This window comes from Vicia villosa, unplaced genomic scaffold (genome assembly GCF_029867415.1).
Source record: "Vicia villosa cultivar HV-30 ecotype Madison, WI unplaced genomic scaffold, Vvil1.0 ctg.000058F_1_1, whole genome shotgun sequence".
NCBI classification, from domain to species: Eukaryota; Viridiplantae; Streptophyta; class Magnoliopsida; order Fabales; family Fabaceae; genus Vicia; species Vicia villosa.
In genome coordinates this window covers 1,613,328-1,637,144 of record NW_026704987.1, presented here as the reverse complement: position 1 = coordinate 1,637,144, position 23,817 = coordinate 1,613,328, and the positions used below count along the sequence as shown (strand labels likewise).

The window sequence follows — 23,817 nt, the reverse complement described above, 5'->3', positions numbered from 1 at the left end:
GGGCAAGGGGCTCGTGATTTGAGGAGAGGTTCTTAGAGTGGGACCTGTGAATGCATCTTGCAGCATAGTTTTCTATTTTCTCGATGTGGGACACTTAGCTTGCAGCATGAGCTCCTTTGGCTTTCCTTAGTATGGGACTTGGTTTAGTGTGTGTTGTAGTGCAATGCTTAGTGAACAAGTATACCTCATGGAGTAAATTTCATGCAAGCTTTCAATGTGTGTGGTGTTTGCATGGTTAGCAATGGCAATGTGATGTTATTGTGGAATAACTTTATGCATATGCTGCAGCAATGGATCCTTGGGCCAGTGCCAATAACACTTCATGCACCTCACTTTGAGTGCTCATATCTCAAGCCATGGTCCTTCATATGACTCACTTTCTGGCTCAAATGGAAGAGGGGATGGAATACATGAGATTTGCTGTTTGAAGGATCTTGAGTTGTCATCTGGAAATGGGAGAAAAATGATCATGAACTCATGTTGTCAACACTGCTGGAGTCTCGTGCGCATGCCTTAGCTTTGGGCTCGTGTGCATAGTCAGAATATGACTTTGTGAGAGCGACACTTTGAGCCCCTCTATCTTGCTCCTCACTTACCCAATTGTTATGAAATATGGATCAATGTAAAGAGGGCATGGCAAGGATTGGCTTAGAATCAAGCTTGTTCAAAATAGTGACTTGTGGAGGAAGAAAAAGGCATTTACATTTGGCACACCATGTGTTTGCTGAAATGCATGCGTGTGCCCTGGAAATCTGCCTTGGCTGCATGCAGAGTTTGGTCAGGGTTGGGGCACCACTTTGAGGACTCATAATATTCTCAATATTTGTCCAATTGGCTCAATCCCTGGCTTGTTGGAAGGAAGACATGGCAAGGATTAGAATGATACCAAGTTTGCTTCCATGGCTGTTTTGTAGGGCTCTAAAAATAGCTTGAGATTTGGCATGCCATGTGTTTGCTGAAATGCCTGGGCATGACCTGGCTTGTGACTTGGATTGTGACTTGGTTCTAATAGATTTTCAGTAACTTCGAACAACTTTAACTCTTCATACAAGCTTCTAATGAAAAAATGTCCAACTACAAAGTTGTTCTCCTCCATGAGAGGAACAACTTTGATGTTGGGAGTCTCTTCAAAAAATGTCATTTGCCACGTGTAAATCAGTGCTGAAGTGGACTGCTCATCATGACTCAAAGGATCAAAAAAAATTTTCTAAGTGTTGAAAAGTTTCCCTTTTTGTCTTTTTTCCATTTTTGGAAACTTTCTATCAAACTCCTGATTTTATCCATTCTTTGACTTTTCTTGACCGATTTTCCACCAAAAGTCAACATTTGAACAATTCTTCAGTTTTTTTTTTTTGACCCAAAAGTCAACTGTTCTGATTTTCCTGATTATTGATGAAATTCCCGATTAAATCTCCTCCAATCAAATCCAGTCAGACAAACACATCCACATAGTCGGCATGAGAAGCTTTTCACACATAGAAACCACTCCTGATTAACTGTTGACCGGAAAGTCAATTGGTTGACTTTGGTCAAGGAAACCCTGACTTAAGGAACCAGATGATTTGCAAGCTTGTGCCCTCTAATCAATGCCCTGATCTGAAGCAGAGAGACACCCCAATTCAGGAAGACTTCAATGAACATAGAGCCACATGATTATACCTCAGTTTTCTCATTCTCTGATCCAACTTCTTTTGCAATGGAGCTTTTTCTTGCTCGTCTTTGAATACCACCTATGATATGAATGCATGGATATGGATTATGACCTAAGTGATGTATGTACATGAATGCAAAGCCTAAGCCAGTTAGAAGTAAAGGGGGTAGGACAAATTTGGGGTATGACAGCTGCCCCTATTTAATCATCTTAAACCTGAAGGTGAGATTGGCGTTAGCCTTTCGAACATTCGAGGTAGAAGGAGATTAAATATAAAAGTATCAGAAATTTGTCCTAAAGAGAAGATAGGGTAAATGATATCCTTATTTTTTGGTTTTTGTTTTGGTATCTGCTGGGGAAAGAGATTTTTGTTTTTTTGTTTTTCTGGTGGAAGAATTTACAATGGGTAATGGGTTCGAATGGTGGTATCTGGTGATGTGGTAATGGTGCCGATACAAGGTTCTCGAAAAAAGTGGTATTTACATGGAAATGATTGGGAGAGAAACAGGTTTGACAGAAGGATAAGGTGACATAGACAATTGTTTTGAGGGAGATACAGACGAGCATCAAAAGAAGGTACAGACGAGTACAAAAGAATGACACATACGAGCATCAAAAGAGATACAAACGAGCATCCAAAGAGATACAGACGAGCATCGAAGGAGATACAGACGAGCATCAAAAAGAGATACAGACGAGCATCAAAGGAGATACAGACGAGCATCGAAGGAATGACACATACGAGCATCAAAGGAGATACAAACGAGCATCGAAGGAATGACATATACGAGCATCAAAGGAGATACAAACGAGTATCGAAGGAATGACACATACGAGCATCAAAGGAGATACAAACGAGTATCGAAGGAATGACACATACGAGCATCAAAGGAGATACAAACGAGCATCGAAGGAATGACACATACGAGCATCAAAGGAGATACAAACGAGCATCGAAGGAATGACACATACGAGCATCAAAGGAGATACAAACGAGTATCGAAGGAATGACGCATACGAGTGCTCGAGGAGTTTGGTAGATTGACTTACGGGGGTTGGGATACCAGGTATCGGTACCATGGGTGGAGGAGATTTGCGATGTAGTAGCAGATATCAATTGGAATTTGTAAGGGCATTTTATTTGAGGATGTATCATTGTCCTGATAGAGGGGTGATTTGTATTATCTGGCTTATGCTTTGTATGCATGTTTGACTTTTTCTAGGGCGTAATGTTCCATTTTGATGGATATGCTACGCTTTTGAGGATGCAAATGCTATATGCAATGGATTCTATATGCAAAGAGTGCCAAATAAAGGCGTTAGTGAGGGAACCGGAGAGTGGGATCATTGGGGTCCGTTGCCTTGTGATCTTGAACCATCATCGTGAATTGATATTGGAACCCTACAGTACCAAAGATTATTGGTAACTGCGTTGAGGGTTGGAACATAGCCCTGCTGGGGATGAAATGATTTTGCTCGACTTTCCTTACATCCTAAGCTGCTTGGGGAATCACGAGTTTTAAGAGACCACTCTTCGTCTGCCATGTGAAATAGGGATATGGACCTTTTCATGTGCTCCGTGCTTGCCAGTACTGATGAATTATACTCTCGAACCTTCATGCGGGATGATGATGACCTTGGTGACATACTATGAACCAAGATGACGGCTAGAACCTGCAACCTGCACAGAAGACAACGTTTGGACGCAAATATTGCCCCTCAGAGCACTTTCATGTCTATGTAACATCATGTTTCGTTCGATTTTGTGATTATTATTCCCCATGCTTTCAATGCGATGTTTAATAACGAATTAAATCACACCTCGCATGCGTAGAAAAAAATGAAAAGAAGGAATAAAGCTTTTGCATCGAAAGATCATTTTATTGATGGAATGCCTGTGAATAGGCTTCTGTACAAGGAAGCAACTCCTAAATGAGGTAGTTGCGAAAAAGAAAATACAAACGCAAAGAGCGAAATGGCAAAGAGAAATGCTCGGATTTCCACTAAAACTGATATTGCTACAGTTCCCATATCCTTGATCCTCTCAATGCTTTGCTTCAGAAGGGTAGCGGTTGGATTGATCTGTCCGTTTTGCCAAAGGCGTATAGTGGTCTTTGTGAAGGATATTCAGACTGCAGCCTCTCGCTTTTGATCCCTAACTTTTGCCTGGATCGCCCTTTCGGGTTTTCCATCCAGCGGGATACCCCTTTTTGCCTAAGTCGCCCTTTCGGGTTTTCAACTTAGCGGGTTATTCTCTTTTGTTTTATCCCTAATTTTTGCCCAAACCCTTTTGGTTTGCCGGGATGCCCTTATTTTTGCCTAGGTACGTCGACCTAGCGGGTCTTTTATGCGTAGTATTTTTTGACTGAGTCTGAATTGACTGGAAGCGGAACGTCTTCCCCATCCATCTTTGTCAGGATTAAAGCACCACCTGAAAATGATTTCTTCACGATGTATGGTCCCTCATAGTTGGGAGTCCATTTGCCCCTTGGATCGGTGTGGATTGGCAAGATCTTCCTCACAACTAGGTCACCTGTGTGGAATTCTCGAGGCCGAATCTTCTTGTCATACGCTTTCTTGATCCTCTTTTGGTACAACTGGCCGTGGCAGATAGCAGATAAGCGTTTTTCCTCAATTAGATTGAGATGATCAAGCCTCGTTTGAACCCATTCTGTTTCATCGAGTTTGGCGTCCATCAAGACTCTCAACGAAGGAATTTCCACTTCGACAGGTAGTACGGCCTCCATGCCGTAGACAAGAGAGAAGGGAGTTGCCCCAGTTGAAGTACGAACAGAAGTTCTATAGCCATGCAAAGCAAATGGCAACATCTCATGCCAATCTTTATACGTTCTAACCATCTTCTGGACAATCTTCTTTATATTCTTGTTAGCAGCTTCGACGGCGCCATTCATCTTTGGCCGATACGGTGATGAATTGTGATGTTCAATCTTGAACTCTTCACACAACTCTGCCATCATTTTGTTATTAAGATTGGACCCATTATCAGTGATGATCTTGTTTGGAATCCCATATCGGCATATGATCTCTTTCTTGATGAAGCGAGTAACGACTTGCTTGGTTACATTCTTGTAAGAAGCAGCTTCAACCCATTTGGTGAAGTAGTCGATAGCAACAAGAATAAATCTGTGTCCATTCGAAGCTTGCGGCTCTATCCGTCCGATCATGTCTATGCCCCACATAGCAAAGGGCCAAGGTGATGTCAGAACATTCAAAGGAGTTGGAGGAACATGAATTCTATCAGCATACACTTGACATTTGTGACATTTCTTCACGTACACATAACAATCACTTTCAATCGTCATCCAGTAATATCCTGCTCGCAAGATCTTTTTGGCCATAGAATGTCCACTGGAATGAGTTCCGAAAGATCCTTCATGAATTTCCCGCATGATCAGTTCTGCTTCGTGTCTATCCACGCATCTGAGCAAAACTGAATCATAGTTTCTTTTGTACAGGACGTCTCCTGACAAGAAGAACTTGGATGCTAACCTTCGAAGCGTTCGCTTATCACCAATTGTAGCATCTTCGGGATACTCTTGCTTCTCAACATACCTCTTGATGTCGTAATACCATGGCTTTTCATCATACACATCTTCAGTAGTGAGACAATGAGCAGGGAATACATGGGCAGGTTCCTTGTAACGGAGGATCGTTATGTCTGGTACTTCTTTAGGGGAGCTAACCCTGAACATAGCCGCCAAAGTAGCCAAAGCATCTGCCAATTGATTTTCCTCTCGGGGGATGTGATTGAAAGTGATTTCCTCGAAAGCGGGCAACAACTCCAAGATATAGTCCCTATAAGGAACTAAATTGGGGTGTCGTGTTTCCCAATCACCTCTTACTTGATGTATAACCAAGGCAGAATCCCCATAAACCTCAAGGATCTTGATCCTCATATCAATGGCCGCTTCGAGACCCATTATGCAAGCTTCGTATTCTGCGACATTGTTTGTGCAATCAAAGCATATTCTAGCTGTGAAAGGGATGTGGGTTTGACTAGGAGAAGTCAAAACTGCCCCAATACCATGGCCCATAGCATTTGATGCACCATCGAACGTGAGAGTCCATCGCTCCCCTGGTTCGGGTCCTTCATTATCATCCAGTTTCATGATATCTTCATCAGGAAAGTCAAACTTCATCGACTGATACCCTTCTAATGGCTGATGAGCAAGATGATCTGCAAGGACACTTCCTTTGATGGCCTTCTGTGTGACATACTGGATGTCGTATTCTGATAAAAGCATTTGCCATCGGGCTAGTCTTCCTGTAAGAGCCGGTTTTTCAAAGATGTACTTTATCGGGTCCATTTTGGAGATCAATAGAGTGGTATGAGTCAACATATACTGCCTCAGTCGGCGAGCAGCCCATACCAAAGCACAGCAAGTTTTCTCGAGTAGTGAGTAGCGGGATTCACAATCGGTAAACTTTTTGCTCAGGTAATAAATGGCGCACTCTTTTCGACCAGACTCGTCATGTTGGCCCAACACACACCCCATAGATCCTTCAAGCACAGTTAAGTACATAAGAAGCGGCCTCCCAGGAACCGGAGGCATGAGAATTGGCGGCTCTTGGAGATACTGTTTAATCTTCTCAAAAGCTTCTTGACAATGATTATCCCAACGGATATCTTGATTCTTGCGCAGCAGTTTGAAGATGGGTTCACAGGTATCAGTGAGATGAGAAATGAACCTGGCTATGTAATTCAACCTCCCAAGGAACCCTCGGACCTCTTTTTCATTCTTTGGTGCTGGCATATTCTGTATTGCTCTTACTTTATCAGGGTCGACCTCAATCCCTCGTTGGCTCACAATGAATCCAAGTAACTTCCCAGATCGCACTCCGAAAGTGCACTTGTTTGGATTAAGCCTCAACTTGAATTTACGCAAACGAGCAAACAGTTTCCCAAGGTATACCAAATGTTCCTCCTCTGTTTGGGATTTTGCAATCATATCATCGACGTACACCTCAATCTCTTTATGGATCATATCATGGAAAAGGGTCACCATAGCTCGCTGATATGTTGCACCAGCATTCTTAAGACCAAAAGGCATCACCTTATAACAATACGTACCCCACGGAGTGGTAAAAGTAGTCTTGGTCATATCTTCAGGGGCCATTTTTATTTGATTATAGCCAGAAAAACCATCCATGAAGGAGAATACCGAATACTGAGCAGTGTTGTCGACTAGCACATCAATATGAGGCAGAGGGAAATCATCCTTCGGACTTGCCCTATTCAAATCTCGGTAGTCGACACACATGCGTACCTTTCCGTCCTTCTTAGGAACGGGTACTATGTTTGCAATCCAAGGGGGATACTCACACACAGATAAGAAACCAGCCTTCAACTGTTTTTCAACTTCTTCCTTGATTTTCAAAGCCATATCAGGTCGAGTTCTCCGTGGTTTTTGTTTTACCGGCGGACATTCTGGTTTGAGAGGTAGCCTGTGCATAACTATATCCGTGTCTAAACCAGGCATGTCTTCATATGACCAGGCGAAGATATCGACATACTCTCGAAGCAACTCAATCAACCTTCTTTTTACATCACTTTCCAAAGCGGCGCCTATCTTGACTTCTCTCTTTGCTTCTTCTGTACCGAGGTTGATGATTTCTATGGCTTCCTGATGTGGCTGAATAGATTTCTCTTCTTGTCTCAAAAGTCTTGCCAATTCCTCGGGGACTTCACAATCTTCCCCACTATCCTCATCAGCTTGGTCAATTGGATTCTCAAGGATATTAAGACGTGGAACTGTAACATTATCATTTTTGATGGAATTCGAGCCAGATCTGCACGATGGATGATTTATGCCTTAGAATGCAACACATAAAAGAGAAAGAAAAAGCTTTGCCATTTTTTGAAAAAGTTTTTCAAAGTAAAAACAAAAATGAAAGAAATGGAACAGTAATTGCATGCGAAGATATGATTTTCATTCAATATTAAACAAATTGAAACAACATGGGGGCCCTTCTTTATACAAGCGGTCAAAATGCTTAGGGCGAAGCATATGACTTATCGAAACAAGAAAATTACATCTCCATAAAAGTGACTCTGGGGACGTCCAAGATAGTCCAATTGTTGAGCTCCTGTCCAGGCGCAGCATGGCAAATGAATTTGGAGAGATCTTCTTCATCATCATCATCCACGGCGAGAACCTGACTTCCAGAACTGGTGCTTGCACTGACGAACACTTGAGAAATGGGGGGAATCACCTTCTTTCCAGGAATTATGCTGAGCTGAGTAGAGGAAGATGGTTGATACCCAAGGCCATACTTGTCTCGCTTCTCATGAACATCAATCAGCTTGCCCCAGGCACTATGGGGAGTACCAGCTTCTAAGAAGGCCTTAGCATCATTCAGAGACGAGAGGGGTGCTCCGAGTTCCTTCTTATTTTCAACCACGGGGAGTTTATCAACCGACACAATCTCTAAGGCCTGAAAAGGTGTCTCTTGTATCTCTCCCTCCACTTCAACATAACGGTATGACGCCAGATTATTGACAATCAAATCCTCTTCACCAGTGATCACAACAATCTTGTCATTCACAACAAATTTCAAACACTGATGGAGGGTAGATGTCACAGCCCCAGCAGCATGGATCCAAGGACGACCCAAGAGGCAAGTGTATGAAGGACTTATATCCATGACATAGAAGGCAATATAGAACATGTGAGGGCCAATCAAAACAGGCAGATCAATTTCCCCTTCTACGGACCTCCTAGAGCCATCAAACGCTCTGACACTCATAGTGCATGGTCTCATCATAATCCCATCCATACTCAGCTTAAACAAAGTGGTCTTGGGCATCACATTAAGAGAAGAACCGGTATCAATCAGAACTCGAGACAACACAGCATCCAGACACTTGACGGAGATATGCAACGCTTTGTTGTGTGCTCTACCCTCAGGCGGAAGCTCATCATCAGAAAAACCCAAACAATTACCAGCAGCAATGTTGGTCACAACCCCTTCAAACTGAGGCACGGTAATGTCTTGAGTAACGTGAGCGGAAGCCAGAACTTTCATCAGAGCATCACGATGAGCTTCGGAATGCACCAAGAGAGACAAGATGGAGATCTTGGCTTGGGTCTGATCAAGTTGGTCAATCACTTTGTAATCACTTTTCTTGATGATCTTCAAGAGTTGCTCGGCATCTTGTGCATTACGTGTCACAGGAGGATCAACAGCAACTTGCTTTCCTTTTGCTTGTGTACTAGCCTCTTTGTTGGTCTCTTTAGGAAGCGGAGGAGGGGCAGCAAAGATCCGACCACTACGGGTAATGCCACTAGTGCCAGTAATATTAGTGATGCTCGAATTACCCACCGGAGGACAATCATATTTCTTCCCTCGAATATACACGGCATTATAACTCCAAGGAACAGCCTTAGAATCATTCACAGGAGAGGGAACAATAGACGAAGTTGAAGGAGTCGAAGGAACATTTGGAACCTGAATAACCAATGGAGTCCTCGGAGCTTGAATGACCAAGGGAGTACTCGGAGCACGAACGATCAAAGGAGTACTCTGATTCTTTGACACCTCAGCAGGATGGTAAGGTATCTCTAGAGTAGCCACATCTTCGACAGGAACGACCCTTTCCACTCTAAGAACACCTTCATCCATTAGTTTCTGGATTTCTTCTTTCAACCTAGTGCATTCCTCAGGGTTAGAAGAACATTGCAAACAGTAATCATGTAGTTCACACAAAACCTTTTGTTGCATAAGATATTCTCTGACAACTGCTAGTGGCATCCTTACCTCATTAACATCACTCACTAGGATCTGATCATCACATAGCTCAATAGCATGGGTCGCACCGGTATGAGGAGGCATAGGATTATTCTGCACATTAGGACCAGTAGGAGTGAACGAGATGAGCTTGTCATCGAGAAGATCCTGGACTTTCCACTTGAATGCCCTGCATTTCTCAATTGTGTGGCCGGGAGCCCCAGAATGAAATTCACAATGAGCATTCGCATCATACCCAGGAGGAAGAGGGTCAGGTGGAGGACCCATCTCGCGGAGTTGCACTAATTGACCAGCAAGTAATTGGGGAAGAAGCTGAGCATACGGCATTGGAACCGGATCTATACGCCTGTCAGGGTATCTTTGCCTCTGTGGACCTCTTTGACCTTGAGGCCTAGGATTCTGTTGGCGATTCTGAGAGGCAGCAGCTTGTTGTTGTGGTACGAAAGGCTGTTGGGGTGCCATCCATGGTTGTGGAAGAGCAGCAGCATATGCTTGAGGGACATACGGACCTGGAACAGCATAAGGCATCGGATAATAAGGAGGTGGAACAGCAGAATATACAGGAGCTCGACCTTGGTCAACAGAGGCAGTGCTAGTCTCACCTTCCTTCTTCTTCACAAACCCAGAATACGGCTTCTTACCATTACCACTTGAGGTGCTAGGAGTAGTGACACCTTGAATGGTACCAGCTTTGACACAGTTCTCAACCCTCTCACCAATGATGACCACATCCGAAAAGGAAGGAGAAGTATTACTAACCATATGCTGAAGATACGGCCCTTTCAGAGTTCCCATAAACAGATCAATCAACTCGCGATCCAAGAGAGGAGGTTGGACACGGGAAGCAAGTTCACGCCACCTCTGGGCGTATTCTTTAAAAGACTCTTCAGATTTCTGTGACATATTTTGCAGTTGGGCACGGCTGGGAGCCATAGCAGTATTGTAGTGGTATTGTTTCAAGAAGGCGTCGACAAGTTGTCCCCAAGTACTGACATTAGACCTCTCAAGTTTCATGTACCATTCCAATGGGGCTCCAGTGAGACTATCCTGAAAGAAATGCATCAGCAGGGGCTCGTTCTCAGCATGAGCAGCCATCTTACGGCAGTAGGAACGAATGTGAGTCTCTGGACAGGTGACTCCCTTGTATTTGTCAAAATCTGGCACTTTGAACTTCGGGGGAATAACAATCCCAGGTACCAAGCACATAGCAGCAGTGTCGAAACTCGAAGTTTTAGCAACCTCAACAGCCTTAAGACGTTCTTCAAGAGCTTGGTACATCTTAGCAGTCTCAGTCAACTCAGCAGTAAGATCATGTTCAAGATCAATAACCTCATGGTGGTCGTCCACTACTTTCAGTGTCTCATTAATAGGAGTCTCTTTGGTTTTCACCCCTCCGTCAGCAGAATTGGTAGGAGTATCTTTGACCAAACTAGCGACGCTCTTTCTGAGTTCATCCTGTCCTTGAACGACGGCATGGAGAGTCTCCATAAGTTGGGCCATTCTTTCCCCCATAACATCCATATCCCTACGGAGGGCAGCTTGATTCTGTTCAAATTGTTCCATGATTCTCTCGTTGCTCCGGGTACGGTAAGGATGTAAGAAAGTCAGCTTCGTCGTCGGGAAAGAAATCTGTTGCTTCAAAGGACCCCAATTAGTTTCTTGTACAATAACCTGAAAAATGCAATGTGATAATGTGAATGTATGAGTGCATGTGTGCATATGACGTGATGTGCCATTTTCAGAGTATCCAAGATTTAATATTGATCCAGAATAGCTAACAACGTGACAAAAGGTAAGTGTCAAGAGAAACTAGTTCTTTTTATTCATAACAAGAATTTTAAACTTGGGCAAGCCATACATTGACAAGATAGTTCAGCAAGGGAAATAAAAGACCCCATCCAACAAGTCTGGTGGTGGTCGAAACATACAGACTCAAACATCAATCCATCTGAATATAAAACAGAGGTCCTCCTTGTCTGAAGTGCTCGTCGCTCCACTTCTTAGTTTCATCAAACAATTTCTTGGTTGCTTCTCGATCTCTTCCTTTAAGAAGGCTTTGAATCACCTCATCTTTGCGAAACAAATGCCCATCTAGCTTCTTGCAACACTCCCTGAGTTCGTCACATCCTTTGCATTCTGGGAGATAATCCTTCTCAGATATGTCCTCCATCATTCGGTCTCTGAGCTTGACATTTTCTTCTGTTAGTCGAGTATTACGGAGGTGACTTCCTTTCAGTTGGGTCTCGATTGCCATTCTTTTAGTGGTCTCTTCTTCCAGTTTCTTTTTCAGATTCTTTACTTCAACTCTAGCATCCCTTTCTATCTTGAGCTTATAAGCTTTCAAGTCTTCTCGGTACTCTCGCTTGAGTTTCTCCTCTGCCTCTTTCATGGCCCTTTTTAGGATCTTCTGGTGATCTTCGACAGTAACAGTAGTATCTCTTTCACCTTTTTCGGTTCTAGCCCTCTTTTGAACTCTCAAAGATCCTTCCTTCAGCACCTTGGTCTCATGTGTCAACTCAACCCTTTTCTGGTCCACAGGACGATGTTTCGGTGGCACATCCGTCTTCTTTTCGTGCAATTGGGTGCTTTCCATATTTACTGGGATGCAATTCTCAGCAGGCATAATGGCAATTGGAACCTTAGGTGGTTGCTTGTACAATGGATTAACCTTCGGGAACGGCAACAGACGATCTTTAACTCTATCCTCAACCCAATCCGTGTAGGCTTGTTTGGCAACGGCATTCTTTTCCCCTAGAGAAGTCTGATCATCTGTATGGATGCTATTCCAGGCACTCCTCACCTTTTCTAGACCTTTTAGATCGGTCCCCTTCTCAAAGCAAACGGATTCAAATATCTCTTTGTCCAAAGGCTTGTTTTCAAGTGCAAAACCCAATTGACGTAGCGCTAGCTTAGGATTATAATTGATAACCCCTTTTGTTCCTATGAGGGGAACATTGTCAAAAGTACCACAGCTAGTTATAACTTTCTCCACATCCATTCCAGTAGGACACCAGACAATGTCATCTCCAGTAAGCCCCATGATCCTTTGATGCCATTTCTGAGTAGAAGTAACGAAAGGACCACTTGTAGGTAGGTGGGACTTAAACCAGGTGTACAACAACGGCAAACAATTTCTTATGGCTCCTCCTTTCCCATATCGAGAGTGAATAGAATAGTACGTATCGGCTAGCAAAGTAGGGACCGGATTCTTCTCCACAAAAAGACATATAGCAGCCAGATCAACGAACTTGTGAATGTTAGGGAACATCACGATCCCATAAATCAAAACGGCCAGAAGGGCGTTGAAGGCCTCCCACATCTTTTTGTTAGCCAACTCTTGGGCCCTCTCAACCAAGAAACTCATATAGAAACCCTGAGTGCTACCATTCTTTTTCCAATTTCCATGAACATCTCCTATGCTCAAATAAAGAGCGTTGGCAATGTTGTCCAGATCAGGTTTCTCTGGGACACAAACGAAAGGAACCTTGTGTTGAATTTTGATATTGAGAAAGTGAGAGTACTCCTCGAGAGTGGGAGCCAACTGATAGCCTGAGAAGGTGAAACAACGCAAGTCAGGATCATAGAACTGGAGAAGAGTAGATAAACCCCATTCGTCGACGTGTGAGTCCAAAAGAGTCAAGATGTTTCCATAATTCTCAGTGAACACAGTTTTATTATGACCAGTGATCAATCCACCCAATTGCCCCAACTGAATCAAGCCTTCGCGATGGAAACTGTAAGTGTGAGTACGCCTTGTAGCTTCTCTGGTAGCGGTCACGTTGTTAGCCATCCTGGGTGAAAAGTAATAACCTCGGATACCCTGAAAAATGGCATGCATATGAGAAATTATACTATTTTCTTTTTTCTTTTTTTCTTTTTCTTCTCTTTTTTTTTTATTACATCTTTTCTTCTTTTTTCTTTGGAAAATAAATATGCCATGATGAAAATGATGCAATGGAAGTTTCCCCACATAGGAGAAGTGTGTGTTGCCTCTGGATAAGATCAGACGTTGCAGGATCAAAGGTCCGGCATAGGCACAATGAAACCATGAGAACACAAGTCATCAGCAGAACAGAACGGTCACCAACTGTACCTGTCATGTATATCCCTCCCCACTCACGGGTGTAGTCTAGGTCAAGGTAGGTCAAAAAAGCCAACAGAGGATTGAAAGTAGGCGTAATCATACGATATTGCCTCTTTCAACCAAGCTCTGCCCGTGGATACATGATCGGATCAATCAGACATACGTCTTCTGTCCGTCATGGCCACTCTATTCCTAGTTCCTAAGGTATCACTCATGGCCTGGGTATTGGGCCTTTTACCTCATAGAACAATCCCACCCAACCTGCAAAACAGAACAGAAGACCCCAAGGAACACAGAATATAATCCATATGCATGATGTGCAAACAGAAATAAACATGATATGCAGGCAGAAAAGTAAACATGCAACCATATATACAAGGTATAGACATAAAAACAAATAAACACCCAGTAAATAAACAAACAAACGCAGGCTAGGATCGACTCACTAAGGATGGACCAGCAACAGGTCTAGCAACATCCCCAGCAGAGTCGCCAGCTGTCGCACGCTCGCGAAAAATGAACAGAGTCGCCACCAATATATTTATCCCATAAGGGAAAGGAATATCAGACAACCTGGCAAAGGAAGGAACAGGGTCTCGCGACCAGAGAATCAAGGTACGGGAGTCGGTTACGCAAGGGGAAGGTATTAGCACCCCTCGCGCCCACCGTACTCGATGGTATCCACCTATGTTTGTTTCTATCTAAAGGGTGTATAACTATGCCTATGTCTAAATGCGAAATGAATGCAAAATGTAGGGAAAAGAAAGGATTGTACTCGCACGGGCCCTACCCCGCTGCCTACGTATCCTTTTCAGGAATCAGAGTTACCGTAGCTCGGCTCACGATTTTCTATTTGTTTTCGTGTTTTTTAGTTGGGCGGCGTTAACGCTCACGCTCTTGCACAAGGGGACAGCCTAGGATGCAATAGAGCGGAGATAACTTGCCCTTAGAAAGGAGAAAAAGAGATTGGTTTGTATCTTTTAAGGGTAATTCCACGATGACGAGAACCCACTACAAGGTCTCGCATCACTTCCTCACTTTTGTTTTAAGTCTGAACATTTATTAGGTTTTTTTGAAGTGTTTTTGGTTGGTGTTTTTTATGGGGATTTTAATTTGTGACTTAGATCATACCAAAAAGAGTTTTTTTTGTTTGTTTTTGAATATTTAGAGAACGCACATCGAGGCCTACGCCACAATCGTTTCTCTAAATAACGGTTAAGAAATACATCGAGGCTTCACACCTCAATCATTTCTTCTCCGCTAAGTAAAAGAGATACAAAAAGTGTTTTTTATGAATATTTAGAGAACGCACATCGAGGCCTACGCCACAATCGTTTCTCTAAATAACGGTTAAGAAATACACCGAGGCTTCACACCTCAATCATTTCTTCTCCGCTAAGTAGGAAAGAACATACATCGAGGCCTACGCCTCAATCATTTCTTTCCTACCATGAAATAAAGCAACGGTATGATCTTCATCGATTTTTATTAAGTATTTTAAAGGTGGAAAAGAAAAAGAATGAAAGAAGGGAACTATCTCTAAATTCTGGTCTAAGTTGTCTATACAAGGGGACTAAAATGATAAACTATACAATTATTAACAAAAACTATACATGGAATAGGTAAAGGAAAATCAATATGCGACAAATAAAATTGAGAATTATGGCAAACAAATGATACTCACAAGCACACATACATCCATTAATTCTATACAAAAAATCGGGACTAAAAATTAAATCCTAAGTCTATTAGAGAATTACTTACGAAGAAGTGTCAATCAACGGAAATTCAAATATTGTGAAGAAAAAAGATCTGTTAAAAGGATTAAAACAATTAAGGAAAAAAACAACAAAAATCAAGTCAATTATTCACAATATCTCAACTATCTACTCATTGATTTTATGCATCTTTTATGATTTTAAAAAGGGGATTATGAACTAAAAATAGGAGCAAAACAAAGATTAAAAGTGAAAATCTAAGCTACACTGCAGGGGGTGGGTTAGCAGAATTTGTATGAACTAAAATTGGTTACAAGCACAAACATGGCTTAAATAGGGGTGTGTCAATAGCAGGTTGCGTACAGGCCCATTCTAGCGCCAGGTGGTGTATAAGCAGTGAGGGAGTGCAATTCGGAAACACAGGGCAAAGCCCAAAGCGTGAAGCCCAGCGTTCTTGTTCACTTCATTTCATTTATTATTATGTTATCATTGTATGTGAAAATGCAGGGTAACATGATATCAATAGGGCATAGCTATAGTTAAGTCACAAAATGCCAAAATAGACTCCCCAACCAGTAACAACGTCACACGTCATAAGCCAATTATTGAAGTAAAACGAAATAGCCAAAAGATTGGGGAGGACAACCAATCCTCACGCGCCACGGTAGCAAGCGGAATAACACACACCAAAAGTGTCAGGCGCCGGACCACCGCGTAGGTCATCTTCTCCGGCGGCCTCACCGCGCCGGAGTACAGCAAAACGCCCAGAAATGAACCACTCCGACACCATCCGACTCAGTTTTTCGCACTGAGCACGGATCTGCACTTAGTTTCATCCGATTCTCTTCCTAATGTTCAAACCGAATAACTTTGTAAAACCCTAACACCTAACATATCCATGGAAATCAACGGTATTCATATCAATCAATCACTTATCACGCGCAGAACATGTATAAGACCTCAAAACACAGCGAAACACCAAGCGATTCTATATATTCTGAGGAACTTAAATCTTGAGAAGTGCGCACTTACAGTCGTCATTATGGACGTATGGACTAACACAAAAAGTTAACCAGATGCATATATCACACTACACATTGCTAACATGCTATGAAGTTCAGAACTACTTACTTGTAAAGCCTAAGAGTGAAAGCGATAGAGAACTCTTTGGATTCGAACTCTCGACGACGGTGATGCTTGTTCTTGTTGTGAACTCCCAGCAGCGAGCTTTCAACAGAGGAATGAACTCACGTTGGCTTGAAATTGATGAATCTTGCAGCTGTGGTGAAGATGACGATCGGCCTTGCTTTGGCTATGGAGATTAGGTGACGGAGGAGCGAACTCGAAGCTCAAGCTTTCATGGAAGATTCAGAGTTTGTTATGGTGTTGTAACAAACTTCTAACAGAAAAAAGAGGGAGAGAGAGAGAGAGGACGGTGGAGAGAGAAAGGAATGAGCGGGGAGTGAGAAAATGAGTGGAGGGAGAGTGATAAGAGGTTTTGAGGAAAGATGGGAGAATGAGAGAGTCGTCACCGTATGAATGAAGGTGTGAACCTGTTTTTATAGGGCAAGGGGCTCGTGATTTGAGGAGAGGTTCTTAGAGTGGGACCTGTGAATGCATCTTGCAGCATAGTTTTCTATTTTCTCGATGTGGGACACTTAGCTTGCAGCATGAGCTCCTTTGGCTTTCCTTAGTATGGGACTTGGTTTAGTGTGTGTTGTAGTGCAATGCTTAGTGAACAAGTATACCTCATGGAGTAAATTTCATGCAAGCTTTCAATGTGTGTGGTGTTTGCATGGTTAGCAATGGCAATGTGATGTTATTGTGGAATAACTTTATGCATATGCTGCAGCAATGGATCCTTGGGCCAGTGCCAATAACACTTCATGCACCTCACTTTGAGTGCTCATATCTCAAGCCATGGTCCTTCATATGACTCACTTTCTGGCTCAAATGGAAGAGGGGATGGAATACATGAGATTTGCTGTTTGAAGGATCTTGAGTTGTCATCTGGAAATGGGAGAAAAATGATCATGAACTCATGTTGTCAACACTGCTGGAGTCTCGTGCGCATGCCTTAGCTTTGGGCTCGTGTGCATAGTCAGAATATGACTTTGTGAGAGCGACACTTTGAGCCCCTCTATCTTGCTCCTCACTTACCCAATTGTTATGAAATATGGATCAATGTAAAGAGGGCATGGCAAGGATTGGCTTAGAATCAAGCTTGTTCAAAATAGTGACTTGTGGAGGAAGAAAAAGGCATTTACATTTGGCACACCATGTGTTTGCTGAAATGCATGCGTGTGCCCTGGAAATCTGCCTTGGCTGCATGCAGAGTTTGGTCAGGGTTGGGGCACCACTTTGAGGACTCATAATATTCTCAATATTTGTCCAATTGGCTCAATCCCTGGCTTGTTGGAAGGAAGACATGGCAAGGATTAGAATGATACCAAGTTTGCTTCCATGGCTGTTTTGTAGGGCTCTAAAAATAGCTTGAGATTTGGCATGCCATGTGTTTGCTGAAATGCCTGGGCATGACCTGGCTTGTGACTTGGATTGTGACTTGGTTCTAATAGATTTTCAGTAACTTCGAACAACTTTAACTCTTCATACAAGCTTCTAATGAAAAAATGTCCAACTACAAAGTTGTTCTCCTCCATGAGAGGAACAACTTTGATGTTGGGAGTCTCTTCAAAAAATGTCATTTGCCACGTGTAAATCAGTGCTGAAGTGGACTGCTCATCATGACTCAAAGGATCAAAAAAAATTTTCTAAGTGTTGAAAAGTTTCCCTTTTTGTCTTTTTTCCATTTTTGGAAACTTTCTATCAAACTCCTGATTTTATCCATTCTTTGACTTTTCTTGACCGATTTTCCACCAAAAGTCAACATTTGAACAATTCTTCAGTTTTTTTTTTTTTGACCCAAAAGTCAACTGTTCTGATTTTCCTGATTATTGATGAAATTCCCGATTAAATCTCCTCCAATCAAATCCAGTCAGACAAACACATCCACATAGTCGGCATGAGAAGCTTTTCACACATAGAAACCACTCCTGATTAACTGTTGACCGGAAAGTCAATTGGTTGACTTTGGTCAAGGAAACCCTGACTTAAGGAACCAGATGATTTGCAAGCTTGTGCCCTCTAATCAATGCCCTGATCTGAAGCAGAGAGACACCCCAATTCAGGAAGACTTCAATGAACATAGAGCCACATGATTATACCTCAGTTTTCTCATTCTCTGATCCAACTTCTTTTGCAATGGAGCTTTTTCTTGCTCGTCTTTGAATACCACCTATGATATGAATGCATGGATATGGATTATGACCTAAGTGATGTATGTACATGAATGCAAAGCCTAAGCCAGTTAGAAGTAAAGGGGGTAGGACAAATTTGGGGTATGACATGCAAGAATAGACCAGAGATACTGACATACGTTAATGTTAGATACAGAGTTTAGATTTAGCTAATAACCGCGAAAATGAATGCAGTAAGTAAAGTTAACTCAAGGATGCTAAGCATGCATGGAGAGTATGATAGGTAGTAAAGTAGGCAATAATTAATACTAAACATGCAGAAAAGATTTATGTACATTATTAATAAACTCATTTTGAAGTCAGTAGAATTATAAAAGAGAGATATTTAGAAAGATCTGACCGTATTGAAGATAAATTTTTCTTCTATCTTTCATGAGAATGAGTATCTTCTTAAGCAGAATTTTTGCCTTTCCTTGCTTTAGAGACTTAGCATTACAATCTTGTTCTCCCATGTCTTCTTTCTTTGATTAGATTCTAATGAGTTGAAGTTGACAATCTTGGTACAAACCAACTATGCTTGCTAATCTTTGATCTTGAATGTCTTCATTTAAATATATTTCCATTAAGCAGGCATTCTTCTTTCTGATGTCTTTGAGATATTTGAGAAAATTAATGTTGATCCACAAAACTCCTTTAAATATGTAGATGATGTTCTCAGAGTACTGAGATCTTTGCCTTGACATCTTCTGATTATGCTGAGTGTTTGGAGTATGACGTTGTTCTTCTACTCATTGGTGTTTTTCTCCGTCTGGATCTCTCTACACAGTTAAGTGTTTGAACTTTAGATCAATAACAGAGCCATGATTTGATACCAATTGAAGGTGGAGAAAAACACAAGAAAGGGGGGATTGAATTGTGTTCTTTATCATATTAAAATTCCCTTTCTTTTAAATTATTTTTTTCTTCTTTGTATCTCATATTCTGGATATGCTTTTGTGTTGCAGAAGCATGCTTCGAGTGGAGTTGCATAGCCAATGAGATGTTCATTTAAACTTCTTATGTGTTATCAAAACTTCTGACTTGCTTAGTACAATTCTGAATAAGTTTGCGTGACTTGATCAGAGTTAAATGAATAGAACAGAAGGTAAAGAACATGTTTATTTTTATCCTGGTTCACCTTCTGAATAAGGCTACCTCCAGTCCACCCTCCTCATTTGATTTTCCTCTCAACAGAGGTCTTAATCCGCTATAACCATACTTGATTACATCTGCACGATCCTCCGTCGTGACTAATAACCTGCACAGCCAACTGTTGTGACTAACCCTGCATAGTCAACAGTTGTGACTAACCCTGCACAAGCTATCGGCGAGTGACTAACCCCTAGATGACTGAAACGTTCAGTGATCCCATCTAGATATAACGTTCATCAATCTAGTAACCCCCACAAGCCAACTTCCAGTGACTAACTGCAATGGATTGTTCAGTGATCTAATCCAGATATAACATCCATTGACTCCCGCACAGCCAACTTTTGTGACTAACTCCTGCACAACCATCCTGTTGTGACTCACTCCGCACAAGCCAACTGCTTGTTACTAACTTCTGATGATGAACCGTTCACTGATCTCAGTGAGATATAAAGTTCATCAATCTTCTAGAGATTACAAGAGTTCTTCTTAGCTAAGCAGATTTCTCCTATTCTTAAGTACATTTGTTTATGACACACTGACTAGAAGTCACTTTTTGTTCCTAAACATCCTATCAAAAGTTTCTAAGATATTACACAATACGAGCAACAACTTTATGTGTTTTACATTTAAATACAAGAGTCAAATATCTTGCAGTATTCTTTTCTTCAACTTCTGGATGAGATCTGCTTCTTTTGTAAGTGATCGCGACTTTACTAGTCTATAAATCTGATGACTGCAAGTGCACAGTCGTGTCGTGTAGTTTTAAAAGATATCGAATCCACAGGGACTATGAATCGATCTACCGTTATCTAAGGTTACTATGTAAAGCTAAGGCTACTAATGTTTTGATTGTTTCTAAAGGGAATGTGGTTGTAAATTCTAAGAAATATAATAAAAGGCGGATACCAGTATGTATTTCGTTTAACTTAGGTGATCCGAAGGTCCATTGGCTAATGTATTAATTCGATTAAAAATCTTTATTAATTCTATTGATTAAAAGTCCTCCCTTAAACTCTCGCTATGTTGATTTAGACTACTTATCCTAACTCGTAATGTACGCTCTCGCCATCCCATTATATTTAGAAAAGCTCTTTGAAAACAACATAGTTAATAAAATGCATGTTTTATGAAGTCGTTATCTATTTAAATCCCCTAGTCTCAAACTGTCGCTCTGTTGACTCGGTTCATGCTAGAATTCCCTAACGTACGCTTTCACAATCCCGCGTCGGGTTTAAAAACACTTTTTAAAAATAAATAATTTCTAATTATTTTTAATACGCTTTCGCCATCCTTAAAACTAATGTCCTATGTCTACTATCCAGTTAAGAACCTCAAACTTTCGCTCTATTGATTTTAACCTTTGACTGTTTTAGAACCTCAAACTTTCGCTCTATCGGTTTTAAGACTTACTAATTAAATTAGACATGCAAACAAAAAACAAGTGATATTTAATAAAACATAATTAAGCCAATTTATTTCGGATCCCACGGTTAACTTACTCTACATACCGATATCTTAATTAATTAGCTAGACATATTAATACGGTTAAACATATGTGGTGTCATTTTTTTACCTCCCCATTTCACTTGGGAGGACGGCACGCTAGACCCTTCACGCGAAATTTGGAAGGAGAATGCGCCCGTAGTGGGATGAATTTTATTTCAGTTCTTCCTTGCTAAGTGTGGGATTCACCTAGACTAGAAATTCTGGAGTCCGGGGGGTCGGTTATACAAAGGGAAGTGTTTAAGCACCCTACATATCTGTAGTACTCTACAGGAACCTTCTCTGTGTCATTGTGATTGTGTTTACTGCTAATGATTGTGAAAGTTTCTCCTTTGTGTTATGAGAGAGAGTTGAATTGATTTAAAAAGACAGACAGACAGATAGACAACCTGACTATTTTTTGTATTTTATTAGCTCGCTGAGATTCCTTGTGAACCTCATGCCTACATATCCCTAATGGAAGTCAGAGCTTAATGTAGTTCGGGGAACTAATTAATTATTAATTATTTTTGGGTGCCTTGCTTGAAGCTCAAGGTTGAAGCTTGAATTAAATCTCTGTTTACAGTAAAGAGACATGAAGTCATTTTTATAGAGAGGTATTTATACTATTCCACCACAAACATTAAAAAGAGTGACAGAATAACTGAATTCATTTCATTAAGAGAGTGACCTTACTTGTGTGTTTGCAAGTATGCTAGTATCTCTTAAATGAAAGAAAGATGCTTGTCCAAATTAGGGAAAGTTAATCACATGTGTGGGTTTTACTGCCAGCTCATGCCTTTCAAAATCCTAAATGGGAGACTTGATTGAAATTAAAATGAAGTGTAATGTTTGTTTGTTTGAATGTGGTAAAGTAGTAAAAATATCTCTCTGTAGAGATAAGCTATGTCTATCTACTGTACAAAAGATTTGACTTTAGCTGGCTTGCATGAGGCCCAAAATTGATGCTGACTCTTTTTAGGGAATTTATCTTTTAAAGGAATGAGTCTTTGAATTTGAAGGAGTGATTTTGGAGGCTGACCCTTTCCAGGGGTTTTTGTTAAAATGAAGGAATGTGTGGAGGCTAACCCTTTCCAAGTATTTTTGTTAAAATGAAGGAATGTGTGGAGGCTAACCCTTTCCAGGGATTTTTGTTAAAATGAATGGAAGAAAGATTATCTAGTGGAGACCTCTTGTTTTAAAGCCCAAGATTAAGGCTGACTTTTGCTGGTGATGAGCAAATATGGATCCTAGACTCTGCTAAGGAAAATTGATGAAGATAAGGGTGACGGACACTGTCCATGTCTCTCATTTCAAAAATTGTACTCAATATGAGATTGAGACAATCTTAGCTTGTTTAAAGTTTGGTTTAAATTGGAAGAAACTCACCAGGGTATGTTAAAAGGTGACTAAAGACCTGTTCCTATGTTTATAAGAAACCTGATGGGTCCTTGTATACAAGCTCAAGAGGAAGCTGGAAATGCTTTTAAGAAGCCTGTGGGTCCTTGTACAAAGCCCAAGAGGAGGCTAATCGAGGGTCCTTGTTATAGCACAAGAGAAAGCTATGTAGTTTTGAACTTATTTTGCCTCTAAGCAAATGGGTAAGAGGTTTCACCGGGAATAATTCCTCTTTGGGTGGATGTGTCCTATTTTGGGTTCTAAGGCTTTTGCCAAGATGTTTCACCGGGAATAATTCATCTTGGGGGTTTGAACTACAGATCTCTAATTAGGAAAGAGCCTTCACCGGGAAGACATTCTCAATCCTAGGCCATATTCCTATAATATATATATAGTTTAATTGTCCTAAGGTTTATACTCAGACGTAGTTCTAAACAAATATATGTACAGTTTATATTTGACAGTAATTTAAACAAAGACTGTAAATTGAAAGCTTGTAATGCATAACTTGGATGGAGTGGAGGCCTTTGAAGAAGTATGTTCAAAGCCTTACCATTAATTTTTGTTGTTTTGTTGATAACAGTTGAATATTTATTATAAACAGTTAAGGGTTTTGAAAACAGAAGAAGTGAAGATGGACAAAGGTCACATAGGTATCTGAAGAGTTTCACCGGGAATAATTACTGTTGTAAATTTTGAATGATTACTGTTGTAAAAACAGTTGATTAAAAATAAAGAGGGGGGTTGGGACTTACACTCTATTAGAGGCCCAAAAGATTTATTTACTGTTTGAAACACAATTGGAAGAAGATTGGAATGATATAAGGTTTTGTTGTTTGAAAACCTTAATCATCCTTTTAATCGGAGATTGAAAACAGTTTTGAAAATTGACAAAAAGTCAACTTAATTAAGGTAAAGATAAAGATCTATACCTAATTAAGACCTAAATAATTAGGGTTTTATCATAAAATTATTCACAAAATAATTAGGTTAAAACAAAATGAGTATATATATTTAAAGTATTTAAGAAAACACTTAAAACATACTATTTTAAACCTAATAAAAATATATGAAATAAATAATATTTTTATGATTTTTTTGATTATTCACAAAATAGATATATTAAATAACAAGTGTGTGAAAAATGAGGTGAAAATGGATTTATTTGATAGGTTAAATAATTGTGTGAAGTTTGTGAATAAAACAAAGAAAAATAGTGGTAAAAAATTGGGTTTGTCTCCTCCAAGGTTTGAACACACGCCCTCT

The 23,817-nt window shown here is 40.9% G+C and overlaps 1 protein-coding gene across 1 annotated transcript; it reads right to left on the bottom strand.

Moving 5' to 3' along the window:
- Positions 1–342: 342 nt before the first annotated feature.
- Positions 343–13,211, bottom strand: LOC131623216 (uncharacterized). Its single transcript, XM_058894214.1, has 3 exons — positions 13,028–13,211; positions 11,639–12,883; positions 343–446 (listed from the first exon to the last, which is right to left on the bottom strand). Exons 1-3 carry the CDS (start codon positions 13,209–13,211, stop codon positions 343–345), a joined length of 1,533 nt encoding a protein of 510 aa, XP_058750197.1.
- Between the last annotated feature and the right edge of the window lie 10,606 nt (positions 13,212–23,817).

Coding starts and splice junctions, on each gene's coding strand:
- LOC131623216 (XM_058894214.1), bottom strand. CDS start 13,211: ATGGCTAACAACGTGACCGCTACCAGAGAAGCTACAAGGCGTACTCAC. Junction 12,884..13,027: donor CTCACACGTCGACGAATGGG/GTTTATCTACTC, acceptor TTTGTGTCCCAG/AGAAACCTGATCTGGACAAC. Junction 447..11,638: donor ACTGAAAGGAAGTCACCTCC/GTAATACTCGAC, acceptor TCCCATTTCCAG/ATGACAACTCAAGATCCTTC.